At 40.7% G+C, this 25,725-nt stretch overlaps 1 protein-coding gene across 1 annotated transcript in view; it reads left to right on the forward strand.

Moving 5' to 3' along the window:
- Window positions 1-25,725, forward strand: part of ERBB3 (erb-b2 receptor tyrosine kinase 3) — an 85,258-nt gene that overhangs the window by 22,712 nt on the left and 36,821 nt on the right. Inside the window, exons 2-4 of the mRNA XM_018560785.1 lie at window positions 15,518-15,669; window positions 19,226-19,412; window positions 24,266-24,391. Coding sequence (XP_018416287.1) covers window positions 15,518-15,669; window positions 19,226-19,412; window positions 24,266-24,391 — 465 coding nt within the window. The remainder of the gene's footprint in view (window positions 1-15,517; window positions 15,670-19,225; window positions 19,413-24,265; window positions 24,392-25,725) is intronic.

Consider the following 25,725-nt stretch of genomic DNA (forward strand, 5'->3'; position numbering starts at 1 on the left):
CTCCCCCCCCCCCCCCCCCCCCCCCCCCCCCCCCGATCACTTACCAGAATCACAGGGTTCTTCTCACCATAGGCTGCTGCTCCTTTTTTAATTCGGTGTGGCTGTGCGTGGCTCTGCCCACACATCCGCGTCATCCATTCACAGATCCTTTGAAAAGATCTGTGAATGGAGAAACTAGCCTCTGCGGCAAAGCGACTTGTAGTTCTCTATGGAAAACAAGTGGGGTGACATCACCGTATTTGTTGTCCATTCATGCTTCCCTCTCTTCATGTTACTGAATGCCTGTACCTTGGTATGGACAGAGATAGGAGGAAAAATCTGCAGGAACCAGAGCATTGCACCTGCATTCCACTGATCATTATTGCTAGGGATACACCGATACCGGTTTTTCGGTATCGTGTACGAGTACCGATACTTATATTTCGGTACTCGTCGATACCGAGTACTGATACCGGTACGTCCAGGAAGGCTTCTTGATTGCCCGGGAAGCCGACTCCATTCTGTTTGGCCGGCTGGATGCTGATTGGCGGGAAAGCTTCCCAGCCAATCGGCATCAAGGCCAGCCAAACAGATCTGACAATATGGTGACACGACCCCCACCCTGCAGGCACCTAATTCCCCTCACATAGATCCTTAGCATTCTTTAACGTACCAGTCCCACGGCCAGCTGGACAGACAACGCTCTCCCGAATCTGCCCACGTCTCCTGTGTGAACAGCGCATACGTGATCAGCCCTCAGCCTGCTACTGCGCATGCACAGACTGCCCAGCGTTCTCATTCAAAAATCCTGTGCATGCGCAGTAGCAGGCTGAGGGCCGTTCACATGAGCTCTGTGCACACAGGAGACGGCACATCTGAGCTTGGAGAGCAGTGTCTGCCCAGCTGGTACGTTAAAGAATGCAAAGGATCAATGTGAGGGGAATTAGGTGCCTGCAGGGTGGGGGTTGTGTCGGTAGTATCGGTGCTTTCCTAATGGATGCAATGCTTTACTGGCTCCAGTGCAAAAAAAATAATACATGCAATTTTTTTTTTCTTTTATAAAGCAGCGTGCATTATTATTATTTTTTTATAGTGGACTTTAAAATATGTTAGCGTGTTTACCTCAGTAAGGATATTGTACTAAAACATTTCACACATTAAGTATAGGAAATGTGTTACATAGCCTTCCTTTATCCAGAAAAACAATCCCACAGCCTGTGTGAGAGAATTTGATTTAAAGGTTTTCTATGATAAAGAACAGAAAGCAGACTTCATAACCAAGCTTGGAAGAAGCTTTGTTTGATGGATTAATACAAAGGGCCCATTCACTAAGGATATGAGAAAAGTGCACTAACTCCTAACAGCCAGTCATAATTCATCTTTCTGATGTGACAGTAAACTGAGATCATGGCCTTGCTGCACAGACCTTATCAACATTACTTGTATTTATTGAATGCCTCAGAAAATGTGTCCAAAGTAAAAATAGAATGATACATTATTGCCATTGTCACGGCACTTCGGTTAGAATGGCAACAAGGTAAACGATCCTGCTAATGGGGACTCTTTTTATTGAAGTGGGCAAGGATAAAGCTGAACTCTAGGTATGAATATTACTTACGCTGGTCCAGCATGGCACAATGTAAGCATATGTATTTTATACCTGGGAGGGCCACAGGGATCCTGTAAAACTCCATAAGTGCTGGCACTATTACAGTGCTTTTACAGTGATCTTCTGGGTCCTGCTACTTCCACTGTGCTGAGTGGTGTCACCGTACCTCATCCAATCAGAGAACACCTAGTACTTATTCCAAAAAAATACTAGCCATTCACTGTATGGCCACTGTGACCCCGGTGTCTTCACAGCAGAGGGGAAGTTGCTCAGTATGGTAAAGCAGTGGAGCTACTACAGTGTTTTCTGGCCATTCCAGAAATGAAATATATTTACTTATGTTTGGCCAAGCTGGACCAATGTAAGTATACATAAATATTTATACCTGGAGTTCAGCTTTAAGCTGGCCATAGATGGCCCTACAACACCACCTGATATGGCAAACGTCAATTAAAAAATTAACTGAGTTGGGTGGAAAATTATTGGCCGAACAGTGACGGCATCCTACATCAGATGCAATCAGTGTTTGGGTATTCAGGCAACCAGAGGTGCTGCGGTTGATTGAACATTATCTGGCAGTGGAGATTCCACCATCCACGCTGTTGGTTGAAATAGACAAAATTGTACGATGTATGGCCAACCTTGGGGCCTTTGTAAGGTTTTTATTGTCTGCGTCCTTGTTGACAAGAAATAAGGGGATCTTTCCATAACAAGAACAGAGACTGCAATAAATACCTGAGCTTCTAACATTTCTTCACTTTACCCACTTTACCTGAGACTGACTGTAGTTACATTACTGCTGGTCAATGGCTGTCACTGAAAGCCACCAGTTCTAGAACTGCAGTCCACTGGAGATGCTGGGCCTCCACACCTGAGTTAAGGTCTAGAGCACAACGGGCTGCATGTTGAGCAGACTGCGTAGGGGGCACCAGCGTTGTTAGACACACAACCTTTGACTCCCAAAGCAAAGACCCTTTTTAAAAAAAAAAAACATTTCTTGTTTAATTTGAACGCAGAGAAGTGATATTGCACTAATGAGACTTCATTTTTCCTATCAAAAAGTTCGCAAAACCTTTCCCTCTTCCTTGTTCCTTTCTTTTAGTTAAGATTGATCTTTGATGTTTAAACCACACTTGTGGCTGATTTGGAACAGTTCATTTTCTTGGAGGTAAGCTATGTATGTACGTGAGACTAAAAATATATACTTAAATAACTGTAATGAGAAGATGTCGTGGATATTATATTGATTACAATTTCTTGTTTAGTTGGTCGTAACCTGGCTTAGGAGAGTCTGGGCGACTGGGCATGATCCTGAATCAGGCTGAGCAGGGGGGAGAGAGGGCATCAGAAAAAAACAATTTGTACTCCTGAGAAAAAGTATATTCGTCCCAATAGAACCAGGTCAACCTAAACTTCTCCTCCTGGTGTTTCACAGAGGCAGTAGGGCTCTCTATATGTTCAATCTCCTTAATCTTGGAATACAAGAGAGAGGGGAGAGGACTGTTTCTAGAGGACAGGTATATGTATACTGTGTATATTTTTTTTTTTTCACTGCATTAAGGAGATGGATCAAGAGGGACCTTTTGTACCTGCTCCTCGGGAGGACCATGAGATGGAGGCGAAAAGCTGCCAGGCCATCACCCAAATTGACATTCATAGGTTTCAAAGCAAGATTGGGGACAACAGCTTGCTGCAGGACCAGGAAATATGTACTCTACTGTCCCTACTTCCCCACACCTCTGACTCAAGTTTGATCCAAGAGGATAGGTACATACATTTTTACCATGTAAAACCATTCTAGGTCATTGCAGAAAATAAAGCCAAGTTACTGCTTTCTTCTCCTTTTTTATACTAGAGTTAGACGATCCGAGTGCCAAAACGTCAGTCAAATGCACATACAAAGACATGAGCTCATGCTGCGATATATATGCCAGTAGGTGCTAAATATTATCTTGGTAGTGGATTTCTGTCCTGGGGTCATTAATGTTTTCCTCTTACGTCTATCTGTTAGGATTGCTTCCACCCAGGAGAGGCTGAATACAGACTGCCCTTTGTAAAGCAGTGTCCCACTGCAGCGGTTGTGTATGTGTGCTTTTGGCTACTGTGCAGAGAAATTAATTAGATGGTAAACCACATCCTACATTGAGTGAGTAATACAAAGATGAAGGGCTTAATCTCTCCTGATGCTTTTGCCAGTGTTTAGGAGGCCTGGAAAGTATACAAGGTCTGCTCTGTTTTCCTGTCACCTCCACTGGAGGACAAACAGGGACACTGTACAGAGACCCAGTCTTATCTGTTGACCCAGGAATGCCACCAGGCTCTTAAAGAGCCAGCATTCTGTGAAAGATTTTACCTTAGGGCCTATTAAAGTTTCCCATAGAGAACATGAAAGACAGGACAAATTGACATCTATTAATGTGCAGATAGGTTAGATTTATGACCTGAGACTGAAATATTCATTATCTTCTTATTGTTTAACTATCTGTGCTGAAAGCTCAGTGGTGTGGAAAATCAGAACAACGTAATTACTTAAGTAAATTGTTTCAGCATGAATAATGTTACTATGAATCAATAGACATAGCATGTTATGTTGTCCGCAAGGAATCCTAACCTTCTTTATTTAAAACTAAGAAGTCTTTGCAGCACAGTGGTTTAATGGTTAGCTTTTCTGCCTTGCAGCACCTAGGGGTCCCAGGTTTACGAATCCCAGTCAGGACACTATCTTCAAGGAGTTTGCATGTTCTCCTTGTGGTTCTGTGTGTTTCCTCCCACACTCCAAATACATGCTGGAAGGTTAATTGGCTCCTGTCTTAATTGTCCCTGTATTCAAATGCAATAGGAAACTTAGATTGTAAGCTCCTTGAGGACAGGGACTGATGTGTATATAAAGCACTGCGTAAATTGTGAGCACTATATAAAATACCTGTAATAAATAAAAGCTAGTTAAGACCCCATTCACACCAAGGCGACAGCATTTCAGCTCTTTTTTCGCGCTGTTTTTTTGTTGTTGTTGCAATTTTGTGCATTTCAGCGCGTTTTACAGGCATTTTCTGATAATATGTACAGCGTTTTAAGGCGTGTTTTCAGCTTGTTTTCAGTTGTCCAATGAAAAGCTTTCTCAGCTGCTCAGCGAAAAAGCACAAAAACGCGCTGATCAGCACATTTCCATTGAAGTCTATGGAGCAAAACGAGCGGATAAACGCCACAAAAGAAGCTCAAGGATTATTTTAAACAACTGGTGTATTTTTACACGCAATTCAGCACGTTTGCATGAACGGCCCCCATAGGAATACATAGGATTTAGATTTGCATTTGTTTCAGCGTGAACAAAAACGCGAGACGAAATGCCCTCTTGTGAACGGGGCCTAAAATGCATACACACAAGCTTTTTCACCTGCCAAAGGATTTGGGTTTTTGTCCATTCAGTCCTAAGATTTACCCTTCTGCCAGACAGCACAGCTAGCCTGGTAACCTGACTTTTCTCTGCTGTACATCCATTGGTGTTTGTAATGTCTGCCTGTAACTCAGCTTTCATTTCATCATTAAAAAAATTTCAGTAGGGGATGTATCTGTATTTCAGTGGTTTTCCATTAAAAGTTGGGCGTAAACTTATTTTCACATCCTTAGATATAAGACACAATGATACTACAAAATGAACTTAGTGTCCTCCATTAAAAGTAATAAAAAATAACAGAATGGAACAAAAAAGACTGAAGTAAACACTTATAGGCTGTGGCAGTAGTTACCAGATCATAGCTTGCTGGTTCACAAGTACAATTACTAAGACATGAGATACATGGGCACATAGCACAGTGCAAAGAGCAGTGATAGTTCAGAAATGCTCCAGAAACCAGATTGCACTTGGTTTGAGACAGTTGACTGTATCATTTCTTATTAGCTGCTGGTAGTTACCAAGAGTTTTTCATAGTTTTTTGCTTGATTAGATGCGCTATTTTGTGCATCATAAAATAATAATTTCATGTGTGGAAGTATTTTAAAGCCTATGAATATTTGAATGCTGTACATTAGATTTTATGTATTAAAATATTTGATAAATTAATTGTTTCAGTGTCAGTTCTATACCCACCAATCAGCTTAAGGGTGACTTGTATGGGAATGCAAAACCTGATGCTAACCTGGGAACTATAGGCCGGTCAGTCTAACATCGGTAGTTTGTAAAATGCTAGAGGGCATAATAAAGGATTATCTGGTAGAATTTGTTCAGGAAAACGGGATACGACAGGCTTTGGGTTTGCTTTGATGGCATCAGTTTGAGACATTTCTGAGATAATTTAGAATTCATTGACAGGTACATTAAACCTACAGCTGACCTCCTTCTCACTTGCGTTTGGCCTGTATGTTTTGTATTCCTGTAGACTTGTATGGGAATGCAAAACCTGATGCTAACAAAACCCCATGGACACAGGCCCTTAAACTTTCAGAATGGGTCAGTGGTGTTGGTGGGATCTTGGAGGACCAGGAGAACTCCAGAACACCTTATAGTGGTCAACTAGCACTTTGCATGCGTGACAATATGAATATTGTGTGGTTGAGAATCAATACTAGATTAAAAGATTTCAGTAGCTGACCTGAGCTAAAGCATCAATATTCTTGGACTTCGGTTGCCACGTTTGGTAGTTCCGATATACATACATTTAAGAGGGAGGGCCTAGGTCTGAGGCCCCCAACAATAGCTGTGGGTTCGTGCTCTGGGTGCCACAGGCTAGCAACACCCCTGGTATAAGCAGTGCATACTGTGTAGAAAAACTGTTACCATTACAAGTTTACTATTGGAGAAGCAACTGAAACTTCAAGCAACTAATCATGGTTAAGCTCAAATGACTCTTTGTTGTCTGATAGTATCTCAATATAAAACAGTTAGGCTTCAGACTATATAAATACCTAATTTTATACTATGTTTTATGAACATCATTCATAATATTTAGTAATTTTATACTGTGCATTATGATCATCAACACAACCGTGTCACAACAATAATAAAAATAGTAGATATAAAAAAAAAAATATAACAATAGAGAAAACAAATACGGAGGAATACATTATAAGAAGATCTCAGAACGTAGCAGAAGAAATAGGAAATATGAAGGTGAAGAATACCAGACCATGGCCAACCCTTTTTTTCTTTATTTCATAAAGGCGAGTCTTGAAATATGATCCACAGAGACCAAATGTTATCAAACTGGTTTTTTTTAACCATGCAATATGCTTGATCATTTTTACCAAATTATAATTAATGATAATTTAAATGTAACCAAAGTTTATGGTATATAGTTTCCTATCTACATCTAATAGATTACTATTTATTTGCCAAAAACATAAAACAAATTAATTTATGAAATGATTGAGAGAGTTCTTCCACCACTGTGCAAATAATAATGCATATAATAAAAGTCTGCCAGTTTTTTTGCCACCTATCCCTGATTTAGGCAGTGCATGTTAAATTGTCCGTTGGTCAGTTTTGCACATCCGTAATAACATTAATACAAGTCCATGGTATTATCCTTATTACTGCTACGTTTATTGCCATTATGCATAGCTGGCCTATATAACAGCAGCTTCCCTGTATGGCAATGTTCAGAGATATGGACAGAGAGTAGACAAAATTCCATAGCTCATCTGTCAGCAGTCTCCCAGCACTAGTAGCTCAAGGGGGAAGCTGCTATCTCTTAACAGCTCCCCCACTGTGCCACTCATCACCGATGCTTATTATGTACTACGCCTCCTTCTGTCTAAAGTCAGCTCACCACAAATGATACAGCAATCACTGAGGGGATTTGAATGTACCTTGAGTGTCTTGATTTACATATCTGATCTTGTATGTGTGCTTTTTTTCTGTCTCTATCATAATCTCCTCCTTAAATAGGCTATACACATTCATCAGGAAACAGCTGAAATTCACACAGTGGGTACCCCTGTCGGATCCCTTCCGCCTGGCATTCCTCAATCAGCTGATCGAAGGAGCAGGTTGGAAAATCTTCGGCCGAACTGAGCTTGCAGCCAATTAGCAGCACGCTCCGTTTGGCTATTCTGACAGCAGCTGGCATGAAACAGCAGGGGATTCCTCCATTCATGCTCGTAAGGGTTGATAGAGGAATCTGTTATACTTTCTTTGATCAGCCAACAGGTCAGGTGGGCAGGTACAACATTTATTTTTTTCTCATCAGCAGGTAGTGCTTTAGGCCCTTATTTATAAATGTATCTTTATCTATTTAAAGCCTGTTGAAAAAAGCCTTTTGTTTACAGACTCCCTATTCGAACTTGTGCACAGAGGTTGATGAGTCATCCCAGTGACTTGTTGTTTATCATATGGCTCAAGTCCCAAGTACCAATTAGGCAACTAAAGCCACAAGGCTGGCAATCACTGCTGTCTCTTTAACTAACCCATAGTACTCTTGTAATCCTGCCATGCAGTAAATGTTTCTCTGTAAAACAAGCATGTATATATACACAGCATCTGTTTAAAAACGTCTAAACTTAAAAAAAAATAAAGAAAACTGATCAAAAACTTAAAATGACACTAAGCTCAGGAGTTAAATCTTAAAAATGCATTTAGGTACCCCAACTATTAACAAAAATGTACCTTATTTGTGCATCGCTTAGCTGTAGATCCTCAAATCATCTCTGAATTGGTGCTGACACTGTCCTTCCTTCTGGAGGGTGGCTACTTTTGTTCCCCATGGTCCCTGTGGGTGTTGTAAAGTAGCCACCGCTCAAAGCTCACTCCTGTGATCGACTACAATCTCACAACAAATTAGTAAACTAAACGTGAGCTTGTAGTCCATAATGGGAGCGAGCTTGGAGCAGTGGCTACTTTACAACACACACAGGGACCATTGGGAACAAAAGTAGCCACCCTCCAGAAGGAAGGACAGTGTAGCCACCAATTCAGAGATGATTTAAGGATCCACAGCTGAGTGATGCACAAATAAGCTACGTTGTTGTTATTAGTTACGGTACTTGAATGCATTTTTAAGATTTATCTTCTGAGTTTTTGTGTTACTTTAAGAATGCATTGCTGTCATTCGGAGAGAAAACAAGAACCCTGTACTTTAGCATTTCTGGAAAACCAATAAAATACTACTGTATACTTAAAAAAAAAAAAAATTTAAATTAGGGCTGCGGAAATTAACGCTTAATTTCTCGATTAATCGTTAAACTTTTTGATCGATTAAAATTCTTTTGATCGCTAATGAAAACTCACCTCTCCGCCGGCTTCCGGGAGTCCCGTCGCAGATCCGTTGACGTCACGGACATCGACGTCACCGGATTCCTTCCCCCTTCCCCAAGTGGTTCCGTCGGCTAACGAAAAGAAGGGGGGAGGAGTCCGGTGACGTCAATGTCTGTGAAGGCTAACGAAGAGAAGGGGAAGGAGTTCGGTGATGTTGATGTCCGTGACATCACCGGACTCCTCCCCCTTTCCCTATGTTAGCCGACGGAGCCACTTGGGCCGGTGAGTTTGCCCAAGAAACTTTCTGCACGAGCGCCAGCCAAGGCATTGGCCTATACACATACAGCACAGCAATGAAGTAATAAAATGAACTAGGCTCACACTAATCCAGCACGTTATTATTCTGAGTTGCCCAACTCAAGCGGTGGCCATATTGAGTGGGGCACGTGAGATTAATAACGTGCTGGATTAGTGTGATCCTAGTTCATTTTATTACTTCATTGTTGTGCTGTATGTGTATAGGCCAATGTAGTTGGATCTGTATGTGCGTTATAATTAATCGAAATTAATCGATTAATCGATTTAAAAAATGTTAGATTAATCGAACACGAAAATTTTAATCAGTAACAGCCCTAATTTAAATCAGTTATACTCTAAAATATATAAAGCCCAATTGTAGTCTTGTTTTGTTTACTTGTTATGCAGTCAAGCTATATAACAAGTAAATAATTTTGCATTTATACTTATTTATCTATTTTTAAAACTGTAAGAAGCTGTCCTGTTCTGGAAGCACACTGGAGAGCTGGACCACTGCTCTCACACAGCGCAACGGTCCAACACGCCTCCTGCACAATTTTCCAGTCCCTGCTCACTGGGCAGCGTTGTTGATTCAAACAATGTGCAGGGGGTGTGTTGTACCCCTGTTCTGTGCGAGAGCAGAGGTCCGGCTCACCAGTGTGCTGCCGGCATAAGGCAGTTTTAACCAGGAACACAGAATAAAAAAATAAAATAAAAATACCATTGACTTTACTTGTTATTCAGCCTGACAGCATAGCAAGTATAAAAAGCAAGACTGGATATATAATATTGGTTGGGGACAAACTAGTGAATATGTGTGTAAATTATAGAAGTTTGCCAAATCTGTCAGAAGCACCAAGACAAGCAAAATAGGTTTTTATACACACAACCCAAAAGTAGTTATAGTATAGTATTTATAGTATAAGTAGTCAATTTATTTGACTACTTATACTCCGCACACTAATAAATTTCCAGCTTTTGAATTTTTTAATATTACCCCTATAAATAGACCAAATTAAATTTAGAAAAAAGTATATATATGTATAAACATATGTATAAATATAAATACATAGAAAAAATGAATATTGCTTTGTGTCATGTTATGTTGTTTTTTTGTAATAGCAATGCCGAAATGTTTGCAAGTACTTTCTCTGTGATTGTACACATGCATGTTACATTAAATGCAGTGATGTTCACAGACTCGTTATGGCAATGGGGGTTAAGATGTGATTTACTATTCACATCCAGATCTTACTTTTTCTCGGTCCTGCCCCTCAGATTCCCATCCCATCAGATTCCTGCTCATGGCACAATGAGAGGCTGTGTCCAGACATAGAGAAGGACACATTGTGTCCAGCAGAGAGTAGAGCCATTCTCTCTGGGACAGGCAGAGGCGGGGGCAGCATTGCTTGGACACTTGTCAATGTTCTTGGGTTTGTTTGGATCCTTTCTTATGCCTGACCTTTCCCATTTTTGAGTCTTGAGGGGGAAAATCACCCTTATCCATCACTGAGCTTCTCTCTTATTTTAATTATTCACAACTGCTATGAGAGAAATTACAAGCTTTGCGCACTAGAAGCCCTTTCCATAATTAGATTGTCTATTGTTTAGCAGAGGATTGTAAAATATCTATGGAGGACAAAATGGTTCACTTGTCCAGTGCTGACAATCTAGACCTGGAACTGAGGAATTTACTATACACAGCTGTGAAAACACAGTATGGTGACCCATTATTTGTCGATGTTAGGACCAAACTGGGCCCTAGGCAGTATAACAACTCAGGGCCCACTGCTTCAACCCTAGATGTGGAAGGTTAAATTCTATGTAAACCTAATCAATAACATGTCATAAAATAACTATTGAATCAACTACAAGTAATTTCAAATGTAATTTTGAATATTTTTAAATCTTCAGCTTAAAAGTGACACTAAACTTAGGAGTTAAAGGGGTTCTAAACCCTCCAGTTTTGTTTTTTTTGCTTATATCTACTGCTAGCATGCAGTAGATATAGGCAAGAAGTGTAAAAAAAAACCGCTTAAAATCATTTTAAACTTACCTCGTTATTGCCGCTCGTTCCCGTGCCGAAAATCAGGAACTGCTCGTACGGCCGCAAAGGATCTTGGGGCGGGCGCATGCGCAGTTTCGATTCTCGGCCGGGAGACGAGCAGAGACGCAAGGTAAGTCTATGGACGCGTGCACCCGCCTGCAGACACTGCTGGATCGGAGAGACAGAGCAGTCAGCGCTGGATCGGAGTGACGTCACACCGCTGGAGGGACAGATGAAAACATGGGGAAAGAAGAGGAAGATCGGAAAAAGAGACATCATTTAAGGTAAGTGCTAACATTACATTGGGGGGAGGGAATTTTTTTTTTGCCTTTAATGTCACTTTAAATCCTAAAAATACATTCAAGTACCCAATTAACACAAATGTATCTTATTTGTGTATCACTCGGCTGTAGATCCTCAAATCATCTCTGAATTGGTGCTGACACTGTCCTTCCTTCTGGAGGGTGGCTAATTTTGTTCCCCATGGTCCTTGTCTGTATGTAAAGTATCCACCGCTCCAAGATCACTCCTGTGATGGAGTATAATCTCAATACAAATTAGTAAACTAAACGAGAGATTGCATTCCATCATGGGAGTGAGCATTTTAAAGAACTAGTGGCAGGAACATGAAAATATGGATGTGAAACTAGTGCTCCTCTAGTTGTATTGGGAATACAAAGTTTAAAGCTGCCCATACACTGTGTACATTTTGGCCAGTTCTTGAAGAACCAGCTGAAATTTGCTCAGTGGGTGGCTCTGTTGGCAGCTTTATGTGTGGCATCCTTCTATCAGAACATTTTCAGGAGAATAGTGATGGCAGTCAGTCGGTTGCCACCACTGTTCAGGTATTCTGACAGGGGATTTGTCCATTCATGCTGTTTAGTATGGACGGAGTATGTTATATTTTTTTTTGTTCTGCCCAAAGTATGAATGAAACTTTTTTTACAGTGTATGGTCAGCTTAAGTTGAATGGGTTTCTTCTAATATTATTGCAGGTGCCTGGATTTGACTTATCTAGCTAGAGGACAAAATATACTGTTCCTTCTGTATTTGGAATGAGTGCCATTTCATTCTAAAACCCTATCATCTACCAACATATACTCTATGCCTAACCTACTCAAATAAAAATTTTTGGAGGAAACATTTTTTTATGTGAAGAACTTATTGCATAAGGGTCTGTGTAAACGGGCTTGGACTTGTGTTGATGGACAAATGCAGCTTGCTTTTAGGTTAATTCCACTTAAATTTGAGATCAGTTTGAGATGCTTCTGAGATCATGCATAGTTCTTTTAGAGGTGCATTTGACCTGCAGGCAACCTCTTTCTAACTTGTATTTGACAGCCTTCTGACCTACTTTAGGCTGCTTCTGCATTTCCAGTGACTTTTATGGGGAGAGAAGCAGTTTTGCAGCAAGCAAAAGCCCATTAACACAGGCCTTTATACAGGTTGGCAGTCAGGAGACCATGATGACCATGAAGAGGTGGGCCCCAGGCTTTCTAACAAGAATGTAAGTGAGCTGGGTGGACTTCAAGCTTGTGATCTCTGGATTAATTATTCCCTCCATTCTGTTGGGTTATTATTAAGAACTTGCATACATTTTTGGAATGACTAATTTTTCAGTTAAGAGAGAAATCCTCCCAGCACAACATCACACAACCTGTGAGAGGGAAGACAAAGCACCGGGAGTCAGTCAGGTTCTATTGCACTGAGCACAGTATAGACTGATTCCTCATCAGTGCTGAGCTGCTCTATAATGGTCCAATCAGATGGGTTTTTTACAAGTCTGTATTGCTCAACTGCAGTGAAGTTTACATGTAACTTACAGAGGGCGGAGTCTGGCTGTATGTTTTCATAGAAGAGCATAAGTCTGGCTTATTGCAAATCCTTTGGCAGATAAAATAGTTTATATAAATGTATTTCTAGCATGTATTTTGCGGTTTTCTTGGAACTCAGCTTTAAAGATTCTCTATGTCATAATTTAGGGCATTAGGCATTGGTGCTTCATAGACCCTATCTGGATCCCCAAGTTTTTTTCTAATCATTGGTCTTGAATATTTTTTTCCCAGTACTGTAAAGTATTGGGAAAGTATTGTAAAAGTATTGTAACATTGTTGGAATCCCAACCAACAGGTTCCTAATCATTGAGATCATCATCACAGATTGCCTTGCCCAGACCTCCTGAGGCCCCTACTCATGCTCTATGTTACTACTTAAATTTTAATATCCGGGTCTTCTGTTTGCAGAAAAAATTGCCTTTACAATGCCTATAGGCTTGTTAAAGCTGAACTCCAGGCAAACAGCTAAACACACAAGTGGAATACATATATGGGACATGTTTACCTACCACATGATTTGTATATATTTTTATCCAGTCCTGAAATGTACTAAGCTCTGCCACATAGCACAGCTCTATCTGGCAGGGCATGATACCTGATATTTCTCTGCTGCAGTTAGGTAACACTTACACATCTTATCCATTCCCCAGTCTATGACTGGACAGTGAAAGAAGAAGCAGCTGGTGACCCCATCCTACTATCACTCTGCTCTCTCCTCCTATAAGCATGTTTTTTTGCTAGCACCTGAGCACTGCATCACAACTGATTGGTTCCTAGTTTCTCCCTCTGTCATTCTGAGTTCTGCTGTACATGAGATTGCCAGAGGCTGGTGCCAAGTCGAGTTCAGGTACTCACACTGATTACAAAAAAAAAAAAAAATGATCATGTATTAATACAGACTTGCATTCATTTGTATTTTTTATGGCTGCCTGGAGCGTAGGCTTCAGATATTGGGGCACTGGATTGCTCTTCACTGGAATGGGTTACATGTATTACCCAGAAACGAAATTTAAATATGATGTGCTGTATTTGCATAATGTAACTGTGTACCTGCACTTCCAGAATATTACATTTTATTACTGCAGCATACCAGTTTTCATGCTGCCATGAGGGAAGAAATAGGGTAATGTTTGCTTTTAAACCTGCATTTGTAGTTAATATGTAAGAAACACAGAAAATCTGTAACATACTCATTTCTGACAGCGATCATTGTAATGATTCAGTTTTTTGGAATGTTCAACGTATAATAGTCTAACAATGCGTCTTTGAAACTTGCAGTTTCTTGGCAGTTTTTCAAGTTCACCTGTAGATGTATCCAGCCCTCTCCTGCAATCCTCAATAATGAAAGGGTATCTAAGCCCAAAAGTAAAAACATAATATATTGCAGTTTACCAATCCTTAGATGTGGTGGCTGGATTTGTTTTCTTTTTTCCTTTACAATCACCTGGTGATCCAGCCAGTAGCCCACTTCCTGTCTAAGTGTGGCTCCACTCTGTGGAAGAGCAATGGAGCCACCCTTGGGCAGCAGCATTGTCACCCTGTGGGGAGGGTAGTGCTGGATGCTATAGCAGATGTAGATGGACATGACTAACAAATTAAATCCAAACTGCAGCTGACACTGTTTAAGCTGTTTCATCAACAAGATTTTATTTCCTTTTGGGATAAAAGTTTTACATAAATGAGTAAAAGCTGACCATTGTAATCACCCCATCAGTGTTAAATGGTTTACCTCAACCTTCTATCTGCCACTTTTGCTGGACAGTTTGGTCTGTTAAAGGAAGTTGAAAAATGACAGACTTGCTGGCCGAATATCCAGGTGAAAATAAAGGAAAAAAGCCTAAAAAAAGAACTGATGCAGCCACCACGTCTAAGGATTGGTAGGCTGCAATGTGTTATATTTTTGTGTTTGCGTTTAGATACATTTCTAAAGACAAAGACAAATATTCCACATGATACAGTATACATATATGCTTTTAGTTAGTTTCAGTGTTTTCATTCTTCCTCCATGGGAGTAGGTAGGCAACTTCATTTTAAGACTGTAATAATGAACCTCACTGATCAAGGTGTTATCTCTCACACACAAATAAACCACTCTAGAGATTTTAGCTGGCCATACATGGATCAGCTTTTGTCCATCGCCTGCCAAGTCGGCTTAAATTTCAATCCAAGGGGGGCCTTGCCTGCACCACCTTGCTTGACAAAAGTTGGCTGAAAATCAACCTTTGTTGACCCGGGTAGAAAATTGTTGGCTGAACAGTGACCACAGCCAATTAGCTGTTCAATTGTACAGGCTGCAGAGCTGAAAGAGAAAAATCTTGCAGTGTATGGCCAGCTTTAGAATGCCCCATGCAAGGATGGAATTAAACAGGAAGATAATGATAGTGTAAGTGTCAGTACAGATTTTGAGGGTAAAAAACATGCATTCTCTTTAAATAATCTTCCTTCCTATATGTGAACAAGGTCATATATCTTTCCTAGTTTGTGTCTGTTGTAAAAAATTAAGGCATACATTAAGTTCCACTTTAAAAATAAAAATCTAATTTTTGTATGTTCTCTTACAGTGTGTACTGGGACAGTGAATGGCCTCAGTGTTACGGGTGAGGCTGAATACCAACATCTGACCTTGAATAACATGTACAACAACTGTCACATCGTGATGGGTAACCTGGAGATTGTGCTCGTTGAGAACAATAAAGATCTGTCATTCTTACAGGTGAGATTCAAAGACGAAATACAAACACTGTCCAATTTGTGATTTAATACAAACACTGTCCAATTTGTGATTTAAAGTGGAACTCCATCCATGACGTTTTATAGGGTTTTCATTTGAATATAGAACATTTAGCATCTCTCTTAGTCTATTTCCCTGTAGGAGAGGTTGTTTCCTGAAAACAGGAAGTGAAAGGAAATGTCCCCAAAGTGAGGGGAAATCCCATCTTCGAATGTTATCACTAGAAAAGGCGTTCCCACAGAGATCCCCTCTTTTTCTGTTTTATGACAATTGTAACATTTTAGATATCCCTGTACTTTCTGTGGTGCTGACCATGGTCACAAGGAAAGCAAGCAAGAGTTAATTTCTCAGAAAATTATATAGACAGCAATAAAATCCTGACAGAGTTTCTTATGTTCCACACACTTTAAAAAAATGTGTTGGCTGGCATTTCACTTTAAGTGGTCTCCATATGGTCAGGCATCCGCAATAGAAAGTCACCTGCATCAATATGCTATATTGCAGTATATATGCAATTTAAAGGAGAACTATGGGGTTAGGGCTTTCCCGATAGTTCTCCTTAGGGTAACGGGAGGACACAAACTAGCGTCCTCCCGTCACCCTAATCTGACACTCAGCGCCGGGCAACATATTTTGAATGCTTGCTCGGCTTGAGAACTGACAGTGCTGCGCTAGGGGGAGACTGAGGAGCCACTCATCTAGTGCAGTGGAAGGCACGCAGCGAACCACTGAACAAAAGTGGGTCGCGACCCACCAGTTGAGAACCATGGCTATAGTCTAAGCTAGATATCACTCTAATTGTGAGATTACATACAATATACATGCAAATTTTTGTATAGTATGTAAAGATGGACTTTTAAGGTACCCAAGCACAATATTCCATGTTATATCAAAATACAACATTTATTCGCAGAACTTTAAAAACTTCATATAAAACATTTACTTATACACTTGATAAATTATTTTTCTTATATTTTTGCTAGCCTCAACCAGTGATTATCCCCAGTCTATCACCCTTCCACTATTATTCTCTTAGTCTTATACTTCTCAAGGGATCTGGATTATCTCTTTACCATTATCAATAAAGTCCAAATAGGCGACCAGTGGAGATGTCACTCTGTAACCATTTCACGGATGTATGTTCCACTTCATCAGGAATTGGATGATGCTAATTGAAGCCATGTAAGTTTCAAACTAGGTTTGCGGCTGCTAAAATACCGTGGGCGAGCGTAGGAATACAATCAGATGGGCCCCAGGCTGATAGACCCGCCGCAACATATTAGTTGTTATGTACCGTGTTAATCAATCGCCACAACATATTAGTTGTATGTACCGGGTAATCAATCGCCACAAAATATAAGTGGTATGTACTGGGTTAATCAATCGCCACAAAATATTAGTTGTTATGTACCTGGTTTGAAAACTTTATGACTACAATTAGCCTCCCCACATTCCTGATGAAGCAGAACATACATCTGTGAAACGTGTTGAAGTGTGATATCTCCACTGGTCACCTATGTGGACTGTATTAATAATAGTTAAATAGATAATCCGGATCCCCTGAGAAGTATAAGAGTAAGAGAATAATAGCAGATAGATGGGGATGATCATTGGCTGAGGCTAGTAGAAATATAAGAAAAATAATTTATCATGTGTATAAGGGATTGTTTTAAATTAGGGCTGGTAATGATTAAAATTTTCGTGTTCGATTAATCGAATTTTTAAAAAATAAAATTAATTTCGATTAATTATAACGCACATACAGATCCAACTACATTGGCCTATACACATACAGCACAGCAATGAAGTAATAAAATGAACTAGTATCACACTAATCCAGCACGTTATTAATCCCACGTGCCCCATTTTAAATTAAGTTTTTTTAAGTTCTGTAAATACATTTTGTACTTTGATGTAACATGGGATGTTGTGTTTGGGTACCTCACAAGTCTGTCTTTGATCTGATGGTATGTGGTATCCTAGAAGCCAGCCGATTTAATTGTGATAGTAAATGATTACTATTGAGCAGTGTAAAATACTGTAGAAGGCTTAACTACTATTTCATTCTCATCTTCTGCACTGGTTTGGTCTGCATAAGAAGCAGATGTTATTATTGGATGATGTAAGGACTGCACATCAAGCTTTTTAAAATTGTTATACATGAGACATTTTTGCAGCTTGATATATGACTTTAAAAAAACAACCTCCAGGTCTGAGCTCCTGGATCTGATCCTTTTAGCCATACACTTGTACAGCAAAATCTATAGAAAAAGTATTACAGCATGTGACTACCTGTCAATGGTCCTCTTCCCTCCTTTATTAAACCAGGCAAGCTTTCTTTTTATCATGAAATCAGTATCAGAACTTTCCATCCTGGTAGTCACTGTTTTTATGCAGTCTGTACTGAATGATGAGCATCATGCATGCTAAAAAAAACCATTGTGATATTCTCCCACAATGTAGATTTCTGTTGTTTCATGTGTGAATAAATGGTTTAAAATGTTAGTGAGTTCAGTGAGTTAGCACCTCTGTCAGAGGAATGTCACTCCAGCCAGTCCTGTTTAACCAGCCTTCATACTGGAATATTGCACAACTTGTTTCTCCTCCCTACAGCTTAGTACAGGTAATGTACTGCTACAGCCAGTGGGAGAGGCTTCCTGTCACTCCAGGTGACTATGGACAGCCATACCCCGCACTACAGCAGTGTATTCTTGGCGTGTAACAACGCCACATTCATCATCACTTATTGGTTGGATTTAATTTGCACAGTGTATTTGCATTAATATCTTTTGTGGAATATTTATATTAGAGATAAGAGCTTAACTGGGATATATGCCAGGGCTGAAAAACATAAAGCAGTGCTTTTCGGAGCCAGCATCTCACCAGTACTTAGTTTTGGCGCAGGGAGTAGGTGGGTTCGGTAAGAAGTTAAAGCTAAATGTTAAGGACTGCCTAAAGGTAGGGTTAGGGGTCCAGGCATTTTTGGATTCACTTACGTTCACTACTTTAGCACAGAAAACCCAGTGTCAAGGACTACCTACTGCTGGGTTGTTGTCACTGAAAAGCAACATATTGGAATCAAAGACAACTGTTGATGAAGTTCAATCTTACAAAAGGCACCATGCATACTGGGAAACCTTATGGGCCGATTTATCAATCTAATGCCCAGCCATACACTAGGCGAATTAGGATTAGGCCGTTCCAATGGCAATCCTGGCACTAGATGGAGCCGAGGAATTCCTATGCTCCTCGACTCCATCTAGTGGCAGGATTGCTGTGTAAAGCTGGGCAGAGATAAATAAATAGACCCCCTAGTGCAGGGGTAGCTTAACTTGGGCCCCCCAGCTGTTGTGAAGCTACAAATCCCAACATGCCTTCTTTCTATTAATGCACACCATCGTCTTTTGGATTTTGTCATCCACACTTGTTATTACAGGATGATGAATAAATAATGAAATTACATGCGTCCTGCTTAGGACATTACTGCAATAAAATTTGCATGAAGATGCTAATGCACGTTTCACCGGTTTCTTTATAGTCTATACGTGAAGTGTCGGGGTATGTTTTGATCGCTTTGAACATTTTTACATATCTGCCGCTAGACAACCTCCGTGTGATTCGAGGACAAAGTCTGTATGAGGACAAATATTCTCTTTATATGACCCTTAATAACCAGGTTAATGGCACACGGGGCCTTCAGATGCTTGGCTTCCATCAGCTTACAGGTGAGCGAAATTGATCATAGTAATAATCCCTCAACTATGGATTTTTTAAGGTGCATTTGTCTATATGGGAGTAGATTGGTGATTTATATGTAAATAATACAGTTCATGTGATGTAACAGTTCACAATCGTAGGTTTTTGGTATTGCTTTATTATATTATATTGTGCTTTTTATTATATTATATTGTGTTTTTAATTATATTATATTGTGCTTTTTATTATATTACATTGTGCTTTTTATTATATTATATTGTGCTTTCTAAAGTACAATATGATCAATAAAATTATATTCAGTCACTGCTTAGTACTGCTTAGTTACAGTGCAGCCAGGGCCATCCCTTTAAAGAGGCAGTCTGAGGCTGTTGCCTCAGGAAATATCTCTTTGGGTCACGTGGGGGGGCCAGAGAGATCAAGGTTGCTAAGAGTTGGGCAGGGAGATGTGAGGGCGCTGCGTCTCCCGCCCAGCTCTTAGCAACCTGGTATACTCTTGCCAGCATCCCGCCGAGCTTCCGGCAACCAGTGACATTACAGGGTGTCCGAAGCTGCCAAAAGCTGGGCGGGGAGCTGCAGAGCCCTCTGCGCTAGCAGCAATATCACACCCCCCCCCAAAAAAAAGGCTGCGGCTGTTTTGACGTCAAAACATTTTCAGAGTCAGGAAGGATTAGAACCATGTCATATTCCCCTCAATTACTGACCTAATGATAATAGTTTCACTATGCAGGAAGTGATTGAAAATCTTAACACAGATTGAATAAACAATTTAGTAGAGTTTGGAAGCCTAGAACCCATGTCAGCTTTTTTTTCTGTTTGTGTCTATGCTTGAGATCACCCTCATGTCCTATCTGGTCAAACCATTGGTAAAGTAGGACTGTGGCTTCCCATTAACAAAAAACATGTGTTGCAGCACTTAGTTATGAATACATCTGCACTCACAGTTTTCTCTTAGTCCCGTGCAAAGTCTCACAAATACCTGGTGATCCTGCCGGTGAAAACCACCTAATGTAGTTTCCTGTGCTGGTGTGGCAACAATGTTGCGCTGCTCCTGAATGCAGAGCAGAGTTGCCACCCTCATGTAAGCTGTGCCTGATTGCACTACAGCGGGATGAAAAATGTTGCATTGGGGCATGGTTATCAGCATTGTCACTGCTGATTCACATGACCGTATGTTGTCAATCAGCACCAGGCCACACCTAGTCCTACACTACTTTCAGAATAGACAGCACTGCCTCTGTTGTTGAAACACTACCACTGTGATCTGCAGCGTCTGGGAAGGGGGGCATGTGAGACACAAATGAAGGAAAATTTGGCTTAGTCAGGAAGGGTAAAGGAAGTTTTTTTTATTTTTTTACTTCATGAGAATTGTGCATCACATAGTAACTGGATTTGGTATTTATTTAGACTGTCATACATGAGCCTTTGTTGTACTCTAAAAAATAACGAAGGGTAATACTTCGATTAAGAAAGAGTGGCGAGGGGTCAACTCTTTATTACTGTGACCCCGTTAGGGAGATTCACTCTTTCTAAAGGTGCCCATACACTGCACGATTATCATACGATAATCGTATGCGATCGGTTTTTCGTACGATAATCGAGCAATGTGAACAGAGACGTGTGACCGTTTCTACTGTACGGTCGCACGTCTTCCGTCGAACGAGCATGTTCGAAAACCAGCCGGGAATCGTACGATTCTCGGCTGGTTAGAACGGTGCTCGGAAGACAAATGCCGAACGGGCCGGTGTGCGCACGCGCACAATGCCCGTTCAGCATTGCGGTCATCGGAAGCCCGCCCCTCAGGGGGGCGTGCTTGCGATGATCGAGAGTGCGATCTGCTTGTCCAAGATAGGCAGATCGTACGTTTTTTTAATCCCTGTACAACCATCGCAAGACTAAAGTCTTGCGGTGGTTGTAGAGTGTATGGCCACCTTAACTGTCCTGATCACCAATGTTACCAGCAATGCAAGTGAGGGTAAATCCAAAAGTTTGAGTCACCACCAGAACAGGACATCTTGCAATGGGTACACTTGTTTTCGTGACAAATGTCTAAGAGGAGATTTATCTCACATTGAAAAGATACCCTCCAACTTCCTGTTGAATCCACAGGACAGGAAGTGAAGTCTATACTAGTTTGGTCTGGACTTACACTTAACCTTTTCAATGTTAGATAGTTGCATTCATTTGTTGCTCGATCTGCCCATTGGAACTAGTTTGTTTTAAAGGAGCTAAGTTAACCACTAGGACAGTCAGGTTCATTGAGGTGACAAGCTGAGAAGCCTAATGAGTTCAAAGTCCTACAATAACCTCAGTTCGTGGGAGTCACATTCTCCAGCTGCTCTTAATTGTGACTGACCAGCACACAGTGACCTCAGTACTCCCTCATAGCAGCAATCCTAAGATGTTTATGCAGGAACACCCTGATGGACTTTGGCCAGTGTTTTGGCCTTTATTGCTTTACTACTAGTGGCTATATGCCAATACTATTGTGTTTTCTACATTACCAGACAAACAGATAAAATATGAACCTGGGTCTATCTGGATAGGTGCACTGGTTTTACAGGTTTTAGAGTTTAGCAAACACAACACAATCACAAAAGAACGTACACTTTCCCATATGAACAGGAATTATTCATATGTCAAAACTACTCTGTAAAAGATCATGTGCACCCGCTGTAGAGCAACGTGACTTATAGCTAGGTTACAGGGGAGGCAGCCATGTTGAGCAATGAAAGTATGGCAGAACACCTGATTATTTCTCAGCACCCAAAGCCACTGCAGCTCTCTTGTCCAACTTTAATGGGGATTTTGTTGAGTGCACACATGCTAGCTGAATAGCAGACCACAGAACTCCATGCAATATACAGGTGAAACTCGAATAATTAGAATATCGTGCAAAGTTCATTTATTTCACTAATGCAACTTAAAAGGTGAAACTAATATATGAGATAGACTCATTACATGAAAAGCAAGATAATTCAAGCCGTGATTTGTCATAATTGTGATGATTATGGCTTACAGCTCATGAAAACCCCAAGAACCCCAAATCCACAACCTCAAAAAAGTAGAATATTACATGCAATCAATAAAACAAGGATTGTACATAGAACAATATCGGACCTCTGAAAAGTACAAGCATGCATATGTACTCAGTACTTGGTTTGGGCCCCTTTTGCAGCACTTACTGCAATTACTTTTGCACGATATTCTAATTATTTAAGTTTCACCTGTATATATATACTGTGGTCAGTACCAGTGTCTCAGGATCCCAAGTTCTTTTCTGAAAGAGCATATGCTATAAGAAGATCTATATTTTCTATCTTCAGCAAAGTGAACCCAATCCAGTTACTGAAAAAATAGTCACAATGATATTAGTGTCACTGTACTGTACAGTAAACAAAGTGGCAGTTATATTAATGAGACACTAAGAGATCTATTTACAGTATAAATGGTTCACAGAACCATTTGTCCCACAAAACTCTGTGAACGTTCATTCTGTGCAAATGATCTACTAGCCAGGCCATAAGAGTTGCTCGCCACCAGTTGCCCCACCTAACCGTTACCCTGCCCTGACCTTAACTCCGCCCCTAAACACACCCTCTTAAATAATCTTATGATAATTCTTATCTTATCATAGTTGCCGCTTGTAAACGGCAGATTAGGGATTCCTGCTGCAGGAAAACGCAAGTTCCTGACGCAGGAATCCCTAATCACACCTGAAATATACTGTAGGTGTGAATGGGGCCTAATATATAAATACACTAAAACACAATAATACACTTCTCAAAGTTACAAGCACAAATATAATAATAAAATTCCCCCTGCACACAAAATAATATATTACACTCCCCCTTATCAACCCCCCACACACATAAAATATTACACTCCCCCCTTATTAACCCCCCACAACTCTAGCCGGCTCGCTGGCCGAAGTTGGCCCGCAGACCGGTACTTGGAGACCCAAATTTCCACTCGCCCTCACTTTATTTTTACTCGCCAAATGCGAGTGGAAATTTTGAGCCCTGTTCTTAAAGGAGAACTATGAGGTGAGTGCTTTTCACTCACCTCATAGTTCTAGCCGACCTGTGACAATGAGACTGTCACAGGTCGGCTCAGTAGATCCGGAGGTGAGCGAACACATACCGGGTTCGCTCGCCTCTCTATCCTGTCACGGCTCTCTGCCGTGACAGGGGGAGGGGCTGGATTTCCCTCTCCCCGCTCCGATCTGCCAGCGCTGACTGGCAGAACGGACGGGGGAGGGGGCGGGTACAGCTGGCTCTGCCTCTAGATAGGCAGAGCCAGCTGTCACTCACGCAGCTGGGCGGATCCCGTCAGCTAAGTCGTGATCCGCTCCGGCTGCGGCGTCTCAGTATACCGTGAGCTGTAGCTCGCGCTATACTGAGCCTATGGTGACGGGAGGACGCTAGTTTGTGTCCTCCCGTTACCCTAAGGAGAACTATGGGGAAAAACACTGACCCCATAGTTCTCCTTTAATATATTTTTATTTACGAGTAGAAATTGCATAGTATTTATTTCCTATGCTCCTCAGTGCCATCTATTGGCCATACTGAGGAATTTTTCTAATATAACATTCAACTTGTAAAGAAAAACAACCTTTGGGTTTGCCTCCATTTGCACAGAACAAGCATTCACAGATTTTCGCAGTACGGATGGCTCTGCGAATTGTTTACAAATACATGCCTATTTATTATCATCTATTTTAGGCTAATGAGGGTGAACAAAAGGTTGTATACATATCTTGCTATAAAAACATGCCAAAAGGAACCAGTTTGCAAAAAAACAAACAAACATCTTTTTAGACGTTGTCAGCTAATTTGCTTTTATCTTTTGATATTTTTGACAGAAATTCTGGCTGGAGGCATCCATATAACCAATAATGAACAGCTGTGCTACACTAATACCATTGACTGGAAAGATATCATTCGGGATCCAAAAGCTCAGGTTGAAATTGAAGATAATGCTGTGATCTGTAAGTCCTGGCAGGGGCAAGCAAAAATGTATTGATGTTTATCCTGTTGATATCATTTCCAAACCATGCATGCATATAATGATGTAAAATGTGGTACAAACAAATCCATGAATATAAGAATCCATACACTGTCTGGAAGTCTGAAAACATCTACTTTAAAGTAAACCTGTGTTCACCATGAAGCTATTTTATTCTGGTGCTACAGACGATGGACAGATGGTCTCTCTAACACTCATTCTCAGAGAGACATCTGCTTGTCTATACCTAATCCTACTCCAAGTAGGCTTTGATTACTCACATATAGCTTAGTGCCATGAGTCATGTCTTGGCATTTCATACATGTTTTATTAAAGATAACCTGTTTAGCATGCATTACAAAGCAGAACATCTTGAGGTGAAGCAAAGACATTAAATCCTTAATGAACTCTTAGTTTCAATCTGCTAAATACATTCCATGTGCACCAAAACAAAATGTTTGTCAAATCTTAGAGTTTGACTTCTGTAGAAAGCAGCCACTGCCCAATTAAAAAAGCCCGTCCCCTGCCAGCATGCTGCAGAAAATGATCCTTTCTCACTGTGTGGAAGCAGTGGTCTCCCTGCATAGTTCTGATGAACCCAGTGCTGAATTTGATCTTTAGCTCTGCAGTTAGCAATGCCCATGCACTATGGAGAGCTTTAGCTCTGACCCAGCAGGGGATGTGTTGGAACACTGCAGGGAGACCACTGTTTTCACAAAAAGAGCGAGTGTCCTTCTCTGCGGCAGGGGACCAGGCTTTTCTACCCAATTTGTGACTTTTTTCTAAAGAAAAAAGACCTGTTATGCATTTTGTTTTGATGCCTTTGGAATGTATTTAGTTGATTTAAACTGAAACTTCAGTTGGAACATAGTTACATAGTTACATAGTATTTGAGGTTGAATAAAGACATTAGTCCATCAAGTCCAACCTATTAGGATCTCATTCTAGGAGTACCTGTACCCCTGTATATTACGGTCCCTTAAGAAATCGTCCAAAAGTTTCTTGAACAATTCCACATTCTTTGCTGAAATCACTGTCTGTGGCAGTGAGTTCCAGACCCTAACTGATCTTACTGTGAAGAACCCCCTTCGCCCCTTGTGCTGGAATTTTTTTTCCACCAATTTTAGGTGGTGGCCTCTAGTTTTTGTAATGGAGTTAATTTTAAACAGTTTATCGCTAATGTTGCTGCCACCATTGAACATTTTGTACATGGAGATCATATCCCCCCTTAATCTCCTCACCTCCAATGTGAACATGTTTAAATTTAGTAGCCTTGTCTCGTAGCTCTGGTCCTCCATACCCCTAATTAGTTTGGTT

The sequence above is a fragment of the Nanorana parkeri genome, unplaced genomic scaffold (assembly GCF_000935625.1).
Source record: "Nanorana parkeri isolate BGI_ZX_2015 unplaced genomic scaffold, ASM93562v1 scaffold478, whole genome shotgun sequence".
Lineage (NCBI taxonomy): Eukaryota > Metazoa > Chordata > Amphibia > Anura > Dicroglossidae > Nanorana > Nanorana parkeri.